At 38.9% G+C, this 16,943-nt stretch overlaps 1 protein-coding gene across 1 annotated transcript; it reads right to left on the bottom strand.

The window, feature by feature from the left end:
• Positions 1–3,267: 3,267 nt before the first annotated feature.
• Positions 3,268–15,529, bottom strand: NELFA (negative elongation factor complex member A; the record flags this gene model as incomplete). Its single annotated transcript, XM_009078401.1, has 10 exons — positions 3,268–3,618; positions 5,103–5,202; positions 6,277–6,533; positions 8,661–8,772; positions 9,899–9,987; positions 10,829–10,898; positions 11,085–11,215; positions 13,043–13,132; positions 14,082–14,243; positions 15,358–15,529. Coding segments are annotated over 10 exons (1,368 nt in total), but the record flags the coding sequence as incomplete, so codon positions are not given.
• Positions 15,530–16,943: the final 1,414 nt, after the last annotated feature.

Genomic DNA, 16,943 nt, shown 5'->3' with positions numbered 1-16,943 from the left:
ACTCATGAAAGGAAATGGAGCCTACAGAAACGCAGCGCTTCACTGCAGGACAAGTTGTTCAAGATGCCTGGGTAAGCATGTATGTGCTCTTTCTCCCCTAAGAATAAAAAGGTTGGACAGGATAGGGAAAACACAAGCCACTCCCACTGCTCTTCTCTTCAGTATTTCATACTCTAAAATCAAAGCTAATTCATATCACATCTAGGCTTGCACAGACAGGGGCTGCTCTACAAGCAGGGGCAAGAGAAACCAGGACATCCTCCTTGCTGAGGTGCAGTCCAAGTCCAAACTTTGATTTGAGCTTGCTATTTCCTAAACTTCATGCTTGGATGAAGGGAAGAGGAAAGGACACAAAGCTGTAAGAAAACTCAACTACTTCTCTGGTCTATTTGGCAAGCTATTCCAGAGTCAACAAATGTTTTTGTTTCACCTTCTAGCACACACTGAGCCTCACTGAATAGCTGCAGATAACATCCAAGTGACTGAATACTCAAGACAAAAAATAACAAGTTCCAGGGTCAGATTTTGTTCTGTATGCAACAATTTCAGTAGACTGGAATTTCAATGTTGATGCTGTCCTTCCTGATTGTCTGGTATCATCCCTACTTTCAGAACAGGTTCAAGGATTTCACTTGCAGAACCAGAGAGCTCCATGCAGTTTTACTTCTTACTGTATCATTTTAACAGTGTCGCAAAAACTTCCCTTTCTTTAGGCATTTAAAAAAAACCCAACTTCCTAGATTCACAGACCAAGCTGAAGTAATGCTCTGGTATTGAGGGCCATGAAGTCACTTTAAAAAATAATTTATTTTTCCCATGTTGTTTCACTCTGATGACTTAACAGAATTAAAAAAATACTGTATTCCTAATTAAAATTCCCATGTATTGCATATGGCTGACTTTAGGCAAACAGGCCTAGAGACCAACTTCATTATGCAGCAAATAAAAATAGCAGCATGGTTAAGCTTCCTATATACTACTGCACTCAAATGACTCCACTGCATTCTAGAAGGGCTTCTTGGAGGGGAGAGGGAAAGCTGCCTCCACCCTGGCAGCACAGTACTGAAATACAGACCTGTGTGGACTAAAAGCTGAGTGAGGGCACTACGGCTCTCAAATAAATCGAAAGAGCCACCACACAGAAGCTCCTGACCACAACTGAATTGTCCAAGTCTTGCATCAAGAATTCACCACGACAGCACATGCCCCTCAAGCCAGCCAACGTTCTAAGGATTCCTTCTTAAAAACTGTGTTTGGTACTTGCAGTTTATCCTGCAAGCAGAAACAGTTAAGACAGAAGTATCCCACATGTCTACAGAAAACTAGTCATCACAACAACAAAGCTTTAAAAATCTGAATACCGGCAAGAAAAGGAGTGTCACTTTTCTTTAAACCTTTCCTTTAAAAGATGAATGCTTTCCTATTGTATCCTTAGCCCTCACTGTGTAACACACTAAAATCAAATAATTTATACCATGATAATGCATTCTACTGAACTCCTAACAACTAAAACTCGCTACTCAACCTCACTTGCCAGGCTGCATTCTAGCTGCTGGTAAAGAAAAATAGCAATCAAAATCACCATCTACATTGTTTCTGACCTGGGGTAATTAGTGGAGGACAGCCCCAGTGCAGCAGCCAGATGGGAGTAACTTTCACACTAAAACATGCACAACACTCTGCAGTGGCAGTAGCTACCATCCAGTAACTTGCCCGCTACAGGAGTTAGAACATTCTGTATATTTGCTTAAATAAAGTTAAGAAATCTACACTTTTGGTCACATCTTAAAACACTGCAGAAGACAGGTTTTCTTGTCATTTATACTTGCCCCATTCTGTTTGATAGTTTGAAAAAACTAAAATTAAAATGCAATAAAAATCCCAATACAAAAAGACTCTAATCAATCACCTACACATCTTTGTTAGTATACAAGTGTACTCACAGGATTTGGTCTGCTTCTTTTACAGAAAAAAAAAAAAAAAGGAAAAAAGCCTCATTTTGTCCTAAGAGTTCCACTTCCACATGAACCTCTTGTCAGCCCTAGGTATCTCCCCAGCACCATATCACCACTGTGCTACCAATCTCTGCATTTCTTCCTTCTAAGCAGCATTCCCAACCAAGCACAGGTCCACACAGGAGAACTGGCAGAAGTGAGATGCTAAATCCAAGTCTACTTCAAATGATGAAGCCAAGTCTCCCAAGGAGGAATCCTGACCTGTGTCCTCTCAGTAAATGCCAGCTTTGTTTTGTACTACTAAAGCCAGGTTGCACCCGTGGTGTGAACACAGTTATAAAGATAAAAATGTGCTTCTACTAGCAGGAGACAAGTATAAGGCACATTCCTATGTCAGTATAATTGTGGCCACATTAGCAATTATACTAATAAAACTACACTGGTCAGAACCACAGTTACAGTCAATTCAGAACTGTTTTGGGTCAGGGCTTGGCAAGCACATGATGACTGCTCAACCAAACAAATTAACACTGCCTCAATACAACAAAACATCTCCTCAGACACGTGTCACTCAACCATTTCCTGGGCCATTTCTAAACTAAGCTCCAGTGGGTCTTGAGATGTAGCAGTTTCCTCTCTCCCAGGTAAGTAATGCTATGCAAAGGGCTTTGCTATGCAAGAGCCACAGATTGACTTCTACCCAAGACCTACACGGCAAAGAGTTATCACTTCCAGGCAGTGACAAGCCATCATTACTTTTTGAATTTTGGTGGTATTTTTCTTCAGAAAGTTATGATACTCAGTTTCTCTCTATATCAAAAAAATGCCAAAGATAGATTAACTAATTCATGCTGGACACAGACAACATAGCGAGATAACAAAGCTGCTCAACCTCAGCCTATGACCCCTTAAGCATAAATAAGCTAAACATACAGTGGGTACCTTTAGACACTGACATTTACCGTCCGCAATAGTTAGTTATACTGCAGCTGAATTACAAAATGATCAAGCTCTGATCTGTGGTGCTTCGAATGTCCATTCTTACAAGAGAATTCATGTAGCCAAAGAAAACGTTTTTACAATAAAGATCTGTGCCCTCAGTTAATGGTAAACCATGAATGACTGTGCAGTAGTCTTCTCTTCTGGTACTCAGCAGTAAACCTCTCCCATCTGTAATCTTTCAGTTGTTACATCCTTTTTCAGCATCTTGAACTGCAGGAAAACAAAAACACACCAACAATTTTCCCCTCCTTCAAGATCAAGTTTTCCTCTCCCAAGATTAAAAAAAAACCTCAAAAAACAAGGCAAGTCTTGACATCATCTTCTGTTCTACTGAGCCCAGTTCAGTTGAAGAGCCACAGCTTCTACTCTGGAGGGTAATAAGAAATGTACACGAATGCCATTTTGTACAGTTGACATACTCTATGAGCTGGCTGACTCTAAGCATGATTTGGTCCAGTCTGCTGTTGTTGTATCTCTTAGGAAACATTAGTTATAGGTTTGTACTTCTTGAATCTGGTCCATTCACCAGTAGCATAGTTCATTTCAAAGACTGTATCAACCAACATAGTGGTGCTGCCTGTGCCATCGGCCTTTGGTAAATCTTCTGTATGTTCACTAAGTTTAATTTGGATGATGTCACCTTGCTCTTGGCAAGGATTCTCTGCAGAAACAAGAATAGAAACAAATTATACATTTCAACACTGTATTAGAAAAAAAACCCAAAAAGAGCACTTATTGGGAATTCTTATGCTTAAAAAAAAAAAAATCCCCCAAACGAACCTCAAACCCAAAACTGATCAAAACACATAGCAACACAAAGACCTTCCTTCCCTCCATACATCACAGGCTGAGTTTCAAGGATAACAAAACCAGATCCCAAAACATTAAGCCCAAGGTTAAAGTAACTGGAAGAACAAAAGGGAGAGTAAAGCAAGCCAGTGTCTTTTCTTTCTGCCTCAAGAGTCAGATGAGAAGCTTATATTTAAATGGCAGTTGGCCAACTTGAACTACCAGAGTTACTTTATTGGGGTACACTTTGTAGCTAAAAGCCTCAACAATTTTTAGCTGTTCAGGAAGCCCAAACAGCTTCACTGAAACCACTTGTTTCAGACTCAGTTCCACGCCAGAAGTAGTGTTAAATGTTACACTTCAAGGTGCTGGAATGGTGCACAAGAGTCAGTTGGCAGTTATTTACCCAACCTTCAGAAGGCGCTGATATTATTACTGAAGGAATTCACATAGATAGATACTTTTTTTATATAAGTCCATGTGAACATATATCACACCCATCTCCAAAATATTTTATCTTAAATAACTAAAAGCTGTCCATGTAGATATTAGAGTACACCCTCCTACTGCAATTTGAAGCAACAACATTAATGCAAGATAGACCAAACTTAAAGCTCGGGGATCACCACAGTAACTCTACCCCAAGATGTTCAGTAATGTATTGCATTAATCCAAATGCATGAGCCACATTTAGGCTCCAGGACTCCAGTGATAAGAGCCCTCAAATACCAAATTAGAAACCAGAGCTAGTGCAGATGATGGAGTTCATTTAAGGACTCTTAAGCCCCTTCTCATCTTACATCTGATAATCTTCTAGGTAAAACAGCTCTGGTCTATCAAGGCCAATATATAACAGGATCTAGCTATGAGACAGCTTATCTCTCCGCGATTCACAGCACCAGTGGTTATCTAAAGTCTCTGAGATAACAGTTGCTAGTTTCTAAGGCAAGGATTAGCAAAGAGGCTCTGTACTACCTAACTTGTCATGAAAGAATTTACATTCATCAGTCTTCAGACTGAACTGGTAGGACCCAACCAGTCTGTTCACTGTTGACCAGTCGCTTTGTTTCTCTTCAACCCCTAAGCCATGATTTTACAGTGTGTTCAGTTATGTACACATATCTCATGTTCAGCAGCTGTTCTGACAGACTGTTTGAGTTATGGGAAGTGGATCCTAAAGACTCATTTCCAGGGAGTTAGAACTATAATCTATCAACAGTCCAGAGTAAAGCGAACAGCACATACAGAGCAAGGCTAAAGCAGGAGTCTGGCACTCACATATGCACATTTAGAAACTCTGGGCTGTATTTCAGACCTGTGTATTCAGAAGAAAGCTACATTAGTCTCAATGCATACCTCTGGATCCTGCCATGAATCCAAGTATAAGAGCCTTTTCTGGCCTTGTAACTTTGTTTGCAGTCTTGAACATTTCCTGTGCAGCATACATTTGCTCCCTCTGCAAGGACACAACAACGTCAATTCAGTGGTGAAACCTTTGCCCACAGGTTCACCTTAATACCCACACACAAGCTAAGAGTAAGGTGAAAGTATGTAGGACCTACAAAAAGTAAACAAACAAGCAAAAAAAAAAATAATCACCTCACATCAAGGCTTCCCCTCTTTAGTATTTAGACCTAATACAGCAGTGACAATTGAATTCTGAAAGTGGAAAAAACCACCCCAATCTTTCAACAGTTACATAAACATGTGAGACTTAATGTTTGTATTATTAATTTTGTGTCCTTTATGACATTAGGGGAAAAACCCCAAAACTCAGTGCTTCCTCTATGGTCCAACAAACCCAAGGTCACATAACTTCAGAGGATTTTTTTTTTTTCCCCTTTAAGAAATGAAGTAGAGGTACTGCAAAGAAAAGTCACACAGCTTCTTGAAGTTCCCATCTTGCAAGCCAGGCTTACTGATGTGCTCAGCAAAGTCTTCAGATCAGTTACATCTTGAACTAGTTACCTACTGAACTTCAAGCATGCACATTATATATACCAACACACTGGGAATAAGAAGCTTTAGGGCATAAAACTGCTGTTTAGTTTCCTTCCCACTCTCAGGCTTTCAAAAACATGTAATGAGGGGAGAGGGGATCAGCAATAAAGGCTTTCACTTCAGAATAATCTACTGATATATTTTCTCCTACCACAGCCATGACAGGATCCTTCTAAGCAGCTATATGCAATTGGCTGGGCAAATGCTCTGCTGGAAATACACCTTTCTCCCAAAATTCTTTATAATGAGTAACACAACATTATTTTACATAACAAATAACAGTAAATAAAGGCATATTACTGCAATATTAACACTGCACAACTGAAAATGTTGTGATCACCATTAAGACAACACTGCTAACAAAACCACAAAGCATTTTCATTATCTTCAGTTATAAAAATGCAGCCCCAACCACTCCATGAGCCGAAGGCCAGGAAATGCCAACATAATAAATGAGATCAATAATACAACTTTGCATTTTCTAATCTACATCAAAAGCATCAGTCAAGAAGAACCTGGTTTTACTTACTGTGAGAGAGAGGCTTTTTTTCGGTGGTGGCTGTTGCTGAGTTTGGGGGGTCACTTGTGGCGCTTGTGCCGCAGGCGAGATGGCAGGAGGTGTGGTAGGTGTTAGGGGTGAGGTAGGTGTAGCTGCAGGAGGATTAGAGTTACTGTTGTACATGGGTGTTCTTTGTTTGAACTGTGCAGGAAGAGTTGTAGTAGCATTTGGAGCTGCAGGCTCTTCAGTCTGTCTGTTAGTCTGCAAGGCCTCTCGTGCAGAGCCAGCTGCAAACACCAACCAGGATAATTAAAAGTGTTATAATTCACAAACAGGGATTAGCATCACCAGTGGCCTTTAAAGACAACTATAAGTTCTGATAATTCCATTTTAGCGCCACCATTCAATATGCCACTCATATGAAAAATTTATGAGCTAATGCCCTTTCCACCCAGTTATCCTTATCAACAATTAGAGCAATCAGCTGTCCAGTATGGATTACACTATATTGGGCATCACATTTTATGTGTAGTGGATATCAGATTATTGAACAAACTGATTCGCTTATATTGTTATAACACCTGTACTCTGATCCTACCAGGATTGTGGCTGTACTGATATGTAGAAGCAAAACCAATAAAAATACTTCATCAGCTTTACCTAATGTAGAAGCAGCTTTCAAAGGAAATGGTACTTAAGTCTCAGTCCAGTAACAGATACTGAAAAGGCAAATATACTAAACAGATGTCAATTAACTGCTAAGAAGAGCATGAACACCCCACAATATTGACAGGTCTTAACTCTGTTCTTTCTCAAAGTTGATCCATTCACCTGCACTAAGGAAGTTACTATTCCAAACCCAGCTGCAAGTGGAAGTAACTCAGGAAATCACAGTAGATTGTTCGTACATGTTACCACCTGTCCAGCAAATGGGAATTACCCAGTGGACACTCTAACCAGTGACATTGTTTTGCAGCTCTTAGACACAACTGCTGCACCACCATTCACAAACCTCCTGAGGTTTAAGCTAACCTGTTCACACTGTCACAGGAGACTAAAAGGCAGATACGGATCAGCTCAGATGTTAGAGAATGAGAGGTCTAGAGCTCTCCATCTCAGCACAGACTTGCTTTTAACAATATGGCTATTATCCAGGGGATGGGGAAGAAGACAGCGAACACTTGAGAGGATAAACATTTATAGTCATTAGTTACTCCTTAATTTTGTACAACTCCCTTAAGTTTTATTACTGGTTTCTCTCTTGTCAGAGTAACTGACCTGCATAAAGCCATGTGTCTTAATTATGCAACCCTGGATGATATGAGAACAAATCTGTGACCTTCTGTGTGCAGCTTGTAACAAGGAAACAGTTTTATATTCCTTGTCCGTAAGAAAAGCTAAATACTCAAAGAAAATCTAGAGAACAGACAGTAGAGAATTTTAAGCTAGACTTTTCCTGCTGTTGAACACAATGCCAACACTGGAAAACAGTACTAGCTGCTGACACACTGATGTGCTCTTGGCTGTGTTCCTTCTGGAGATACCAGCTTTCTGCCAAAAAGATATGCATGGGCCCTCAGAGAGATTCTCAACTGTTTGGAGGCCACGCGAAATGATCAGGTTTTGCACATGCATTTTACTATAGTGACCAACATACCATAGCTCATGAGCAGGGGTAAAAATAATGTAAAACTGAAATGCTGTTCTCTGTTAACCAGATGAAGTAATGAATCCCAGTCAGGCACATCTGTTAGAGCAAACTGATATATTCCTTTAAGACTATGCACAGCAGGGAAGGAAAAGCAAAACCAAGTGGATTAAAATAAAGGGTGTAGAAAAAGGATTCGTACTAATTTTTACTACTGGCAACTTTCTAGAATCAAAAATAACACTTTTCAAAATATGCAAGAGCTCAGCTATTATCTATCAGACTGTTATACAAAAGTAAAAGGGAAATGGATGGCTTAATTTCAGACTGTGTGATAGATAATATGCACTTGCCTCAAGAAATAAAACTGTCTCTTGAAAGCAGCTGTTTTGTAAGTGCTAGCATATAAACGTGCATATGGAGCAGATACTCTAGACTTTATTACTGGTGTCTCTTTGGGGATTAAAAAAAGCTGGATTTTCCATTACAGAGTAAGAAAAAAAACCCAATCAGTAGATTGTTCTGCTTACTTAACTAGCAGTCACTTTAAGACTCAAAGCCAACAATTATTTTCTTTATTTAGGTTAAATGACATGTCTGGTTACCCCAAACCCAAAGGCTGGATTCTTGCAATGGATTTTTCATACTGCTAAGGTGGAGTTTCACTGGAGTTGAGGGAGAGTAGGTTTGTAAATAAAAGAAGAGCTAGACAGCAAAACTGTACAGAGTTGAAGTTATTATGTCCCAAGAGCAAAAGTTCTGTTACCTGGCTGTGTTTCAGAGCTTGGGATGTACGAGGAAGACGGCACCACACTGGGGGTAGCAGGTAAATAACTTGTAGAAGGTAGTGCAGGCTCATTGTTCAATGAGCCAAGTTTCTATGCAAGAGAGAAGAAAGCGTTAAAGCCACACTGGATATATTCGTGTGCTGTTTCTGCATTTTAAATACCAATTTAACACTTGTTTTACTAAGATATTCCTTTTGGGAACTTCATTGCAGACTCCTCAGTTAGGAGTCCTACCTAACAACCTGTTCAACACTTTCTACTTCAGACATTAGAAATTTGTGCAGATGATACTCTATAAAGAGTTACATTATAGAATTAAGGGATCTTCTGCCTGAGTAAACAAACACACTCTTCACTGTTAGCAAGTAGAAATCTGTGTTCATTCATGGGCAAAAGGCTTATGAGAGTATCACCTAGAAGAACATAAAGGCATCTGAGACATAAGCAAGAGAAAGGGAGTGGTAACAGCACAGATAGAAACTCTGTTCCCACTGAAACAGTCAACACCAACATGACTGATACCCTGTAGGATCAAGCTAAAGCCTCATTTTGTACTTAAGTATGCATGACACAGCATAAATACAATCACATGGTATCTCTATCAAAGTGTTTGCTGTCCAATCCAGCCTTATAAACACAAAGGGGTTACAGAGAAAAGAAGCTTTGGGGGAATAAGACTAGCAGACAAATCAATGTAACCATACTAGATAAATGATGGACACACTGTAAAATGTGAAGCTTCCTAAAAGATACTCTAAGCTTTCTGCAAAGACAGTAAATGACCTTCACTCCTGACTCAGGCCAACCAGTGTCTGTCTATATGTTGGTTTTGGCATGTTACACATTCCAGACAGAGTTTCTAGCTCAGAACTGGGGGCATGACATAGCATTCTTGTAAAACCTAGGTCCTGACTGAGAACACAAAGCTGCACCACAGTTTCTCTAACATACCATATCTAAAATAGAAGGGGAAAAGCCTATACACACGACTTCTCTCCCTGACCCCGACTGAACTACCTCTGGCACCAAATTTATATCTTCTTTGGTGAAAATATAATGGAATCTTGAAAACATTATGTAAAGATTTTTGCGTCATTAAGAGGTGTGTTTCAACAACTGAGTAACCATTGCAGTGTTCAAGTAGTTTAGAATAGCATCATGACTTCCTCATCTTTTTTTGTTTTGGTTGGTTTTGTTGGGTTTTGTTTGGTTTTACCTGTGTAGACACAAGACCAGCAGCATAATCTGGGGTAGCATTTTCTACTACTGTTTCTTCTTTGGCTTGTTTTTCCACAACTTCTGTATCTATTGCATAAAAACAGAAGTCAGTTCAATGAAGTTTTCTGAAATATTGAATTAGATATACTTTAACAAAGATATAAAAATGCATTTCTCCAAGTCTGCTAAAACATGCTTAAAGAGGTATATGCTAAAAGGTTAGTAGATAATCTCCACACACAATTTTATAAGCAACCCAATAATGAACTGAACCACAATGTACATCCATCGAGATACATCAGGTAATTAGGCAGAATTGGCTAATTTTTTTAATGTCAGAAAGCATGAAAACCAAAGCAAAAAATTTAATTGCAATTATGACTTTGTTCTGAGGTGGTACTCTTTTTGTGACAAATACAAAACAGCTGTTTTGGGACAAATATTTGGCCTAGTGTATCTTCTTCATGTGGCTAAGAGCACTACACTGTCACTTGACTTCAAAGTATATCAGATGTTATTCACTTGTTAAGATCTCTCAGTCAGAATTTTGGAGACTGCTGTGCATTTTTTCAATATTACTTTCAATTAACTAACTTGGCCATACAGCCAGTAGAAGTAAGCAGACAAATATCTCCTGACAATTCCAGTACTGAAGGCTGTCCAAAGCACAGCTGGCTACCTCAATCCTTTCATGTGACTCAATTACATTATTACCTAAGCACAAGGTAATACAATTAGGAGCACTGAAAAAGTGAAAATCCTCCCTTAAAACATTTTCGGGTGGGTGGGGGTTGGTGTTGTTATCTCCCCATTTTTTTCAAGTTTAGCTGAAGCCAAGTTTTAACAAGTGAAGAACAAAACTGGTACTACAAATCTGGATCTACTGCAGGTATACTGATTGCCCTTGTAAGCAGAATGCTGTACCAACCTAATGTCTTCCTTCTTCGCTTTGCTTCACGGCCAGCGCCTACCATATCCAGCTCAGAGATATCTAGAAGCTAAAAAGAAAGACCATAGGGAACTTAATAACCATAGCTAAATGTATGTAGTTTCTCTCTAAATATTGTCCTTTTTTTTTCTCTTTAATACACTGACACTCGATTCAAAACAGCACCAGAAATTCACTTTAGATGAGGGAGGAGAACTGGGTGGAAAAACAAGAGCCCAAGAAAGAGTTCACCTACCTTTACTCCTCTTTCTTTGCGCAAAGGTGTCCTTGAAGGAGGAATAGGAGTTCTGTTTCCAGAAGGACTAAATACACTGGGTGCTGAAGTACTCCTGAACGGAGCTTGTTTTGGTATTCCTTTGAGTGGAGCTTAGGGAAGATCAAAAAAAGCAACAACTGAAATACATGTTTAATTAGCTGTGAAAAACAGTCAAGTTCGTCAGCTTTTCCCCTTCCTAACACACATCTATCCCTTTGGCTTCAAATGTTTAAAATGTGAACTGTCTATAATGCACTACATGAGTAACCTAAAAGGTCTGTTAGGTTTTACCCTTCAAACAAGGAGTAAGAGCCAATCTCTAGGCTAATGCTTGCAAATCCATTGTACGTGAAGTTATCAAACTGGTGCACTGCTAGCAAAAATCTTTTCCTACACATTGATGCTTTCCTTACTTATTAAAAAAATAAACTCTGAGCACATAAAAAAAGCATGGTGCAAAAATGTTTTTAATCCAATTATTGCCAAAGCTGCTCTTCGAATTTCAAGATCCAGTTAATTGGAAAAACTGTATTAATCAAAGATTCTTAGCCAAGCTTCTGCAGGGCTAAGGGCTCATGATCTACTGGAAAGGCAAACTGCTGCCTCACACAGGGGTCTGAAATTCTAGACTGCTTTTTGCACAGGGAGGAAGGCCCAACTTGGGTTTATAGTGCAAACAGAACACCACAGTCTCAATGCTCAGCAAGAACAGCTACACCTAGCAGCTGTTTTCCCCAACTCTACACCATTACCCTTCTACCTCACACTTAATGCTACTGCTGAACACTAACTACTAAAAAATTAGTGACACACAGACATTTCTATCAGATTTTTGAGCCCCTTGACAATCTCACCATACCCTGTAAGTTGAAGACAAACACAGAAATATAGTGTGAGGTTAGAGACCCTGTATCCCTCTATGTTGTATCAAAAACCTTTTCACCATAAGATAATCCTCTGACCAACCTAAGTACATTCCAGCAGAGCAAACCTCAGCTGGTGCACAATTCCTATTTCTAGAGACCACTTGGCTCTAAAGGCCAAGTCTAAAAACTAGACTTTTATTAGTTCAACAGCTAAACAGATTGCTAAGTAATGGTCATTTGCAATACTGGGGCAATTTTTAGTTCAAATTACATCCAGGCTTTTTGCATTTCCTGCACGAACACGTGGCCAAACCTCAGTCTTCAAAGCCACATCTTAAATAGCATTGACACAAAGTGCTTTATAGCTTCTAGCCACAACACCAAGAAATCACTCAAGGTTTTACACCTCAGCATCATACTGGTGGCCAGAAAAGTTCTATCTGTGCAGTGATTTAAAGTATGTAACTAACTTTGAACCTACCTCTTGCTCCTAGTCAAAAGCTTATTTGAAAAACTCAAGCAGTTCAGGAACTTCAGCTAACAGTTGAAATTTATTAACACAAAGTTGCAGAATCATTATATGCGTTTGTCATGTCCATTAAGTAGAAGTCACTGCGCAGCCTTGGCTGCAGAGAACACACTGTCCCCTCTTCTTTCTCCACACAGAAATACACAAACACAAGACTGGAATGCTGTGAAGTATAGCCTGAAACTAAGAGAACAGCAGACTAATGTGATCCACTCTTCTCCCTCTAGGCGCAACATGGCTTAGTCAGGATTTATTCCTGGAGAGATGCAAATAAAATTCCTACCAAAGTCTATAGGCATGATCTAGCTGCATACATTTTAGAAGCATGGCAGATATACTTGCCATTTAAAAAACCCCCACACTCTTGTTCTGACAAGACATGTCAGAAACACTTAAATATCAGGAGAGAGGGAGGCAGAAAGGGAGAAATCTTTTGCCTGAAGAAGAGTTAAGTTTTTGTAAAAATCAGACAGTAATTTTATTCTTCACCAAGGCTATTTTATCTGATTTTCTCTCTGAGAAGTGATGGAAGTGAGCCATACTTGTGGTATCTATCTTTTTGACCAGTCCCCTGCCTTTGGCATGGAAAGGCACTCCTGCAGTCTTCTTGAGCTGTTGCGCAGTTTCTGTTGCTAAAAAGAAAAAGGGCTTTAGTTATTACAGAACCTCTGCTGAAAAAGTACAACATATTGCTTCTTATATGAAGTGTTATTAACTAATACATAGATAACATGTAATTAACTGACACGAAGAGATGGGTATAGCAATGAGGAAAGAATTACACTTTAATTAAAATCCAAGTCATTTGTGTGAGGTAAACACAGTACTTGGAGGAAATGCAAAATCAATATGACTATGCAACTGACAAAATGGACAAAGTAAACAAATTATCAGAACAATTTACTCATGAGATTGAAATACTTTTTTACAACTATACATAGCATCAAAAAAAGTTACAAATCTTGTATTTAACCAGACCAACTATTCAAGTCACATGCAAGAAAGCAGAAAGCTGCTGCAACAGAACATCAGCTACAGTGAACTATTTTAAGATCACTTAGTTCAACTAGCTACCAATACATATATGTACTCATGTATTGCCTATTGCTAGTGAAAACCCTCTTGGCTTTCACACCCTACATAGCCATACTGAGCAAAAAATGCCATTAAGCAGCAGCTCTCGGTCCCTGTTGCAAAAGCATAGAGCAAAATTAAACTAGGTTCTCATTTCACTTTTGTTTCAGAAGCTTTAGCCAAAGCTGTCCTCCACAAGTCCTCACAACTGGCCATTAAATATACCCATGGGAGAACATATCTGTGCTTTAAAAAGCTACAGCTCTTTGTATGCCTGAAATCTGAACAGCATTTAAATTGAGATTAGCATTTTAATGTAATCATGGCTGGACTGACTTGCACCTGCTCTTCCACACTCCAGTCCCTCAAAGAAACAACTCACCCAGCAAAGCTCTTATAACAGAGAATTTTAATGTACATAACTATAGTGGAGAATAAGACTGAATAGACTAAATATAAATTTTCATTTCACCATTTAATTTGCTACACAATTTTAATACTACTTACACTTTTGCAAGAGTTCAGCTCTGAGAGTGGCACTTTTAGGTTTCCTTTTCAGCTGGAAGTGTTTCACTGGGGGAGTAAGTGGCCCAGCTAGTGTAGTCAAGGCATTTTTGTTTAAGTATTGGCATTCCAACGGCAACATAGCTGAAGTTTCACATTCACTTACTGCATAAAGAGTTAACACAGTACACATGGGTATTAGCACCTCTTTGACAGCTAATTACAAAACATTTTACAACTAGATTGTTTTTAAATTTTAGATTAGGTGTTTAAACAGCAAGAGTAATTTAGTTCCACAGTATATAAACAGTTATTAGGATGTTTGCTCTTCACATTAGCTTCATAAAAGCTTCCATGTTAATTATACCTAGTCAAGGTACAGCAATCTTAAATATGTTACTATTGTCAAAAAAGATAAGTTATTGAATTCTCAGATTCCTTAAAAATTACTCATAAAAAGGAAGCTACTAAATAAAAGTCTAGATCACAAGTGGGAACAGACAAATGATCATCTGTTTATAGTAAGGAAACAAAACTATTTCCACCTGCAAGTCATTTCACTATTGTCTGTTGCAATCCCAACTCCAAGACCACATCTGCCCCTTGATGCCAGAGGGCTTTTCTAGGCAATATGCTAAATTAAACCCACTGAAGTAGGAATAGTTTTATATCACCATTTACTACATTGTTTGAAGAAGCAACTGTGCAAGTGCCTGAGCTCATATTTTCAGCTGCTGGGCAATCTGTAACTACTTGGACCTCAGCAGCATAACTCTTCCTATGGTAATTTCCTTCCCTAGCACCTATCAGTTGTTGCCCAGGGGAGAACTCCCAGTAGGGAGGCACCTCACCTGTCCAGTACAATGGTGGTGCTTCCACACAAGAAATTGCTGCTGCAGTACCACAAGACAGAGCAACATACTAAAAACCTTGACTTACTAAGATGCACTAGGACAGTCATTACCATCACTGCACATACAGCCTGCCTACAACACTAATGAATCTGCACTAACCTGTGTGTTGCTCTGTGCATTCAGGGCAATACCTGACATGTATGTTCTGATTATATGTGAAAAGATAACTTAAGTAGTTACCATTCCTCAAATATCATAGGTCCCAGTCCAGTAATATTTCAGGTCATGAACTGTGGTAGTTCAGAGACAAGACATACTGCTTTTCCTTGTACTGTTAAGATAGCAAGACTGCCTGGGAAACGGCAGGTTATTCCTGAAAAATGGGCACCGTATTTCTGCAATTTTCACCAATGGAAAAGGCTTACCTTTCTCTCTAAGCTCTCCTAAAATATCTTGAACATTGGGATTCTGTTCTTCAAGATCAAGGTTAAGGGAGCCAGTATCTGGAAAGGATTTTAAAATATCAGCTACCATTAAGACCCAGGGGTCTGAATCCAAGGTAGCGAGCTGGATAATTTCAGTCAGTGCCCCTTTCATCTAACAAAAAAAGAAAAAGAAAATCAACCAATTGGAAACAGTTTTAAACAGGTTACAGTTGGATTTTTTAATTTTAAAAAAACACTAGCATAAACATGCACAATGTTTTACTACTGGGGAAGGGAAGAGGGACATTGTTCCCACAGTTACACATTAACTTAGAACCAAGAAAAGAATGAACCAAGGTAATTTTTTTTAGACTGTTCTTAATCAATCTGACCCAAGTTTGTTTTGAGCTTTTGCCAGCTCAAAGCTTTGTTGAGCACTTAACATTTTTACTACAAGCAGCAGGCCAAATTCTTACAATACTTGCACCTTGTGTTCTACACTCATACATCCAGTGCATCCACACCAACTACTCAGTGATAGGAACACGCACCTAGAACACAAGTTATTTACAACAGGCATCTAAATGAAGATGTGCCCCTTGCTGGGCTACAGTACAATTAAGCAGACAGACCATATCTGCATCGTAATTAAGTCCTCAAAATATTACTTAAGCTTAGGCCAAAATAACATGTTGCAGGCTAATCAAGACTGTATTGTTTGACAAAAATTACACATTACAGAAGCAGACACAGCCCTCTAATATGTCCCAAGTAACAAGATTTTCCATCCACTCAAAGTTTCTGTAGGCAGAAAAAATCCCTTATTTTTCTTTAAGCATCTATCTTGAAAAATGCAAAATAATGCATAAGATGAATTTTAAGTCTCATTCTCACAGTAATTGTTTTAAAATCACTGATTAACATGCCTGTCAGCACTATGAAATGAAAATCAAGGTGACTACAGTCGGGGTTTAACACAGCAAATCTCTTAAGTTAGTTGTTTACTTTGCTCACAGGTAAGCTTAAACCCCCAAAGACTGAACACTTGCTTATTCTTCTAAGTAAATTTTCATGTAAGCATTACAGCATTAGCTTCAGAGAACTAAGATATCTGAGATGCACTGCATGTCTATCAAGCCACAAAACATACAGTAAAATACTCTATCTGTATGGTATTAGCACTGAAAAATGTACAATCAAGTATAAGGGAATACTTGATTTTTTTGCTACCCATTGTGTCACACGTAGCATAGTTACAGTTTCTGAACACAGGAAGGCACAAGCAAGAGAACTCATCTTTACCCTTATGCTGTATTTCTGTCCCTTTATTTAAAACTAGTCTTGTCTTAAATGAAAAACTTTGATGAAATAAGCTACTCATACAAGTCTAAGGAAGAAGTTAAATTTCTGCTCCCCATTCCACTCATCCACTTTTAAAGCTCAGAGGCAAACAAATATTGACATTTCTCAATTCCTTTCACCCACACGATGTCATTGCCCTCTCACTCTGGAAGGGTTTACAAGTCCACTATAGAGGCAGTTTGTCCTCTACCCCCTGCGTGTTTTAGTGAAACAAACCACATCAC

The sequence above is a fragment of the Acanthisitta chloris genome, unplaced genomic scaffold, assembly GCF_000695815.1.
Source record: "Acanthisitta chloris isolate BGI_N310 unplaced genomic scaffold, ASM69581v1 scaffold13837, whole genome shotgun sequence".
NCBI lineage: Eukaryota > Metazoa > Chordata > Aves > Passeriformes > Acanthisittidae > Acanthisitta > Acanthisitta chloris.
Note: the sequence above shows the minus strand (reverse complement) of the source record. Positions and strands in the feature narration are given on the sequence as shown.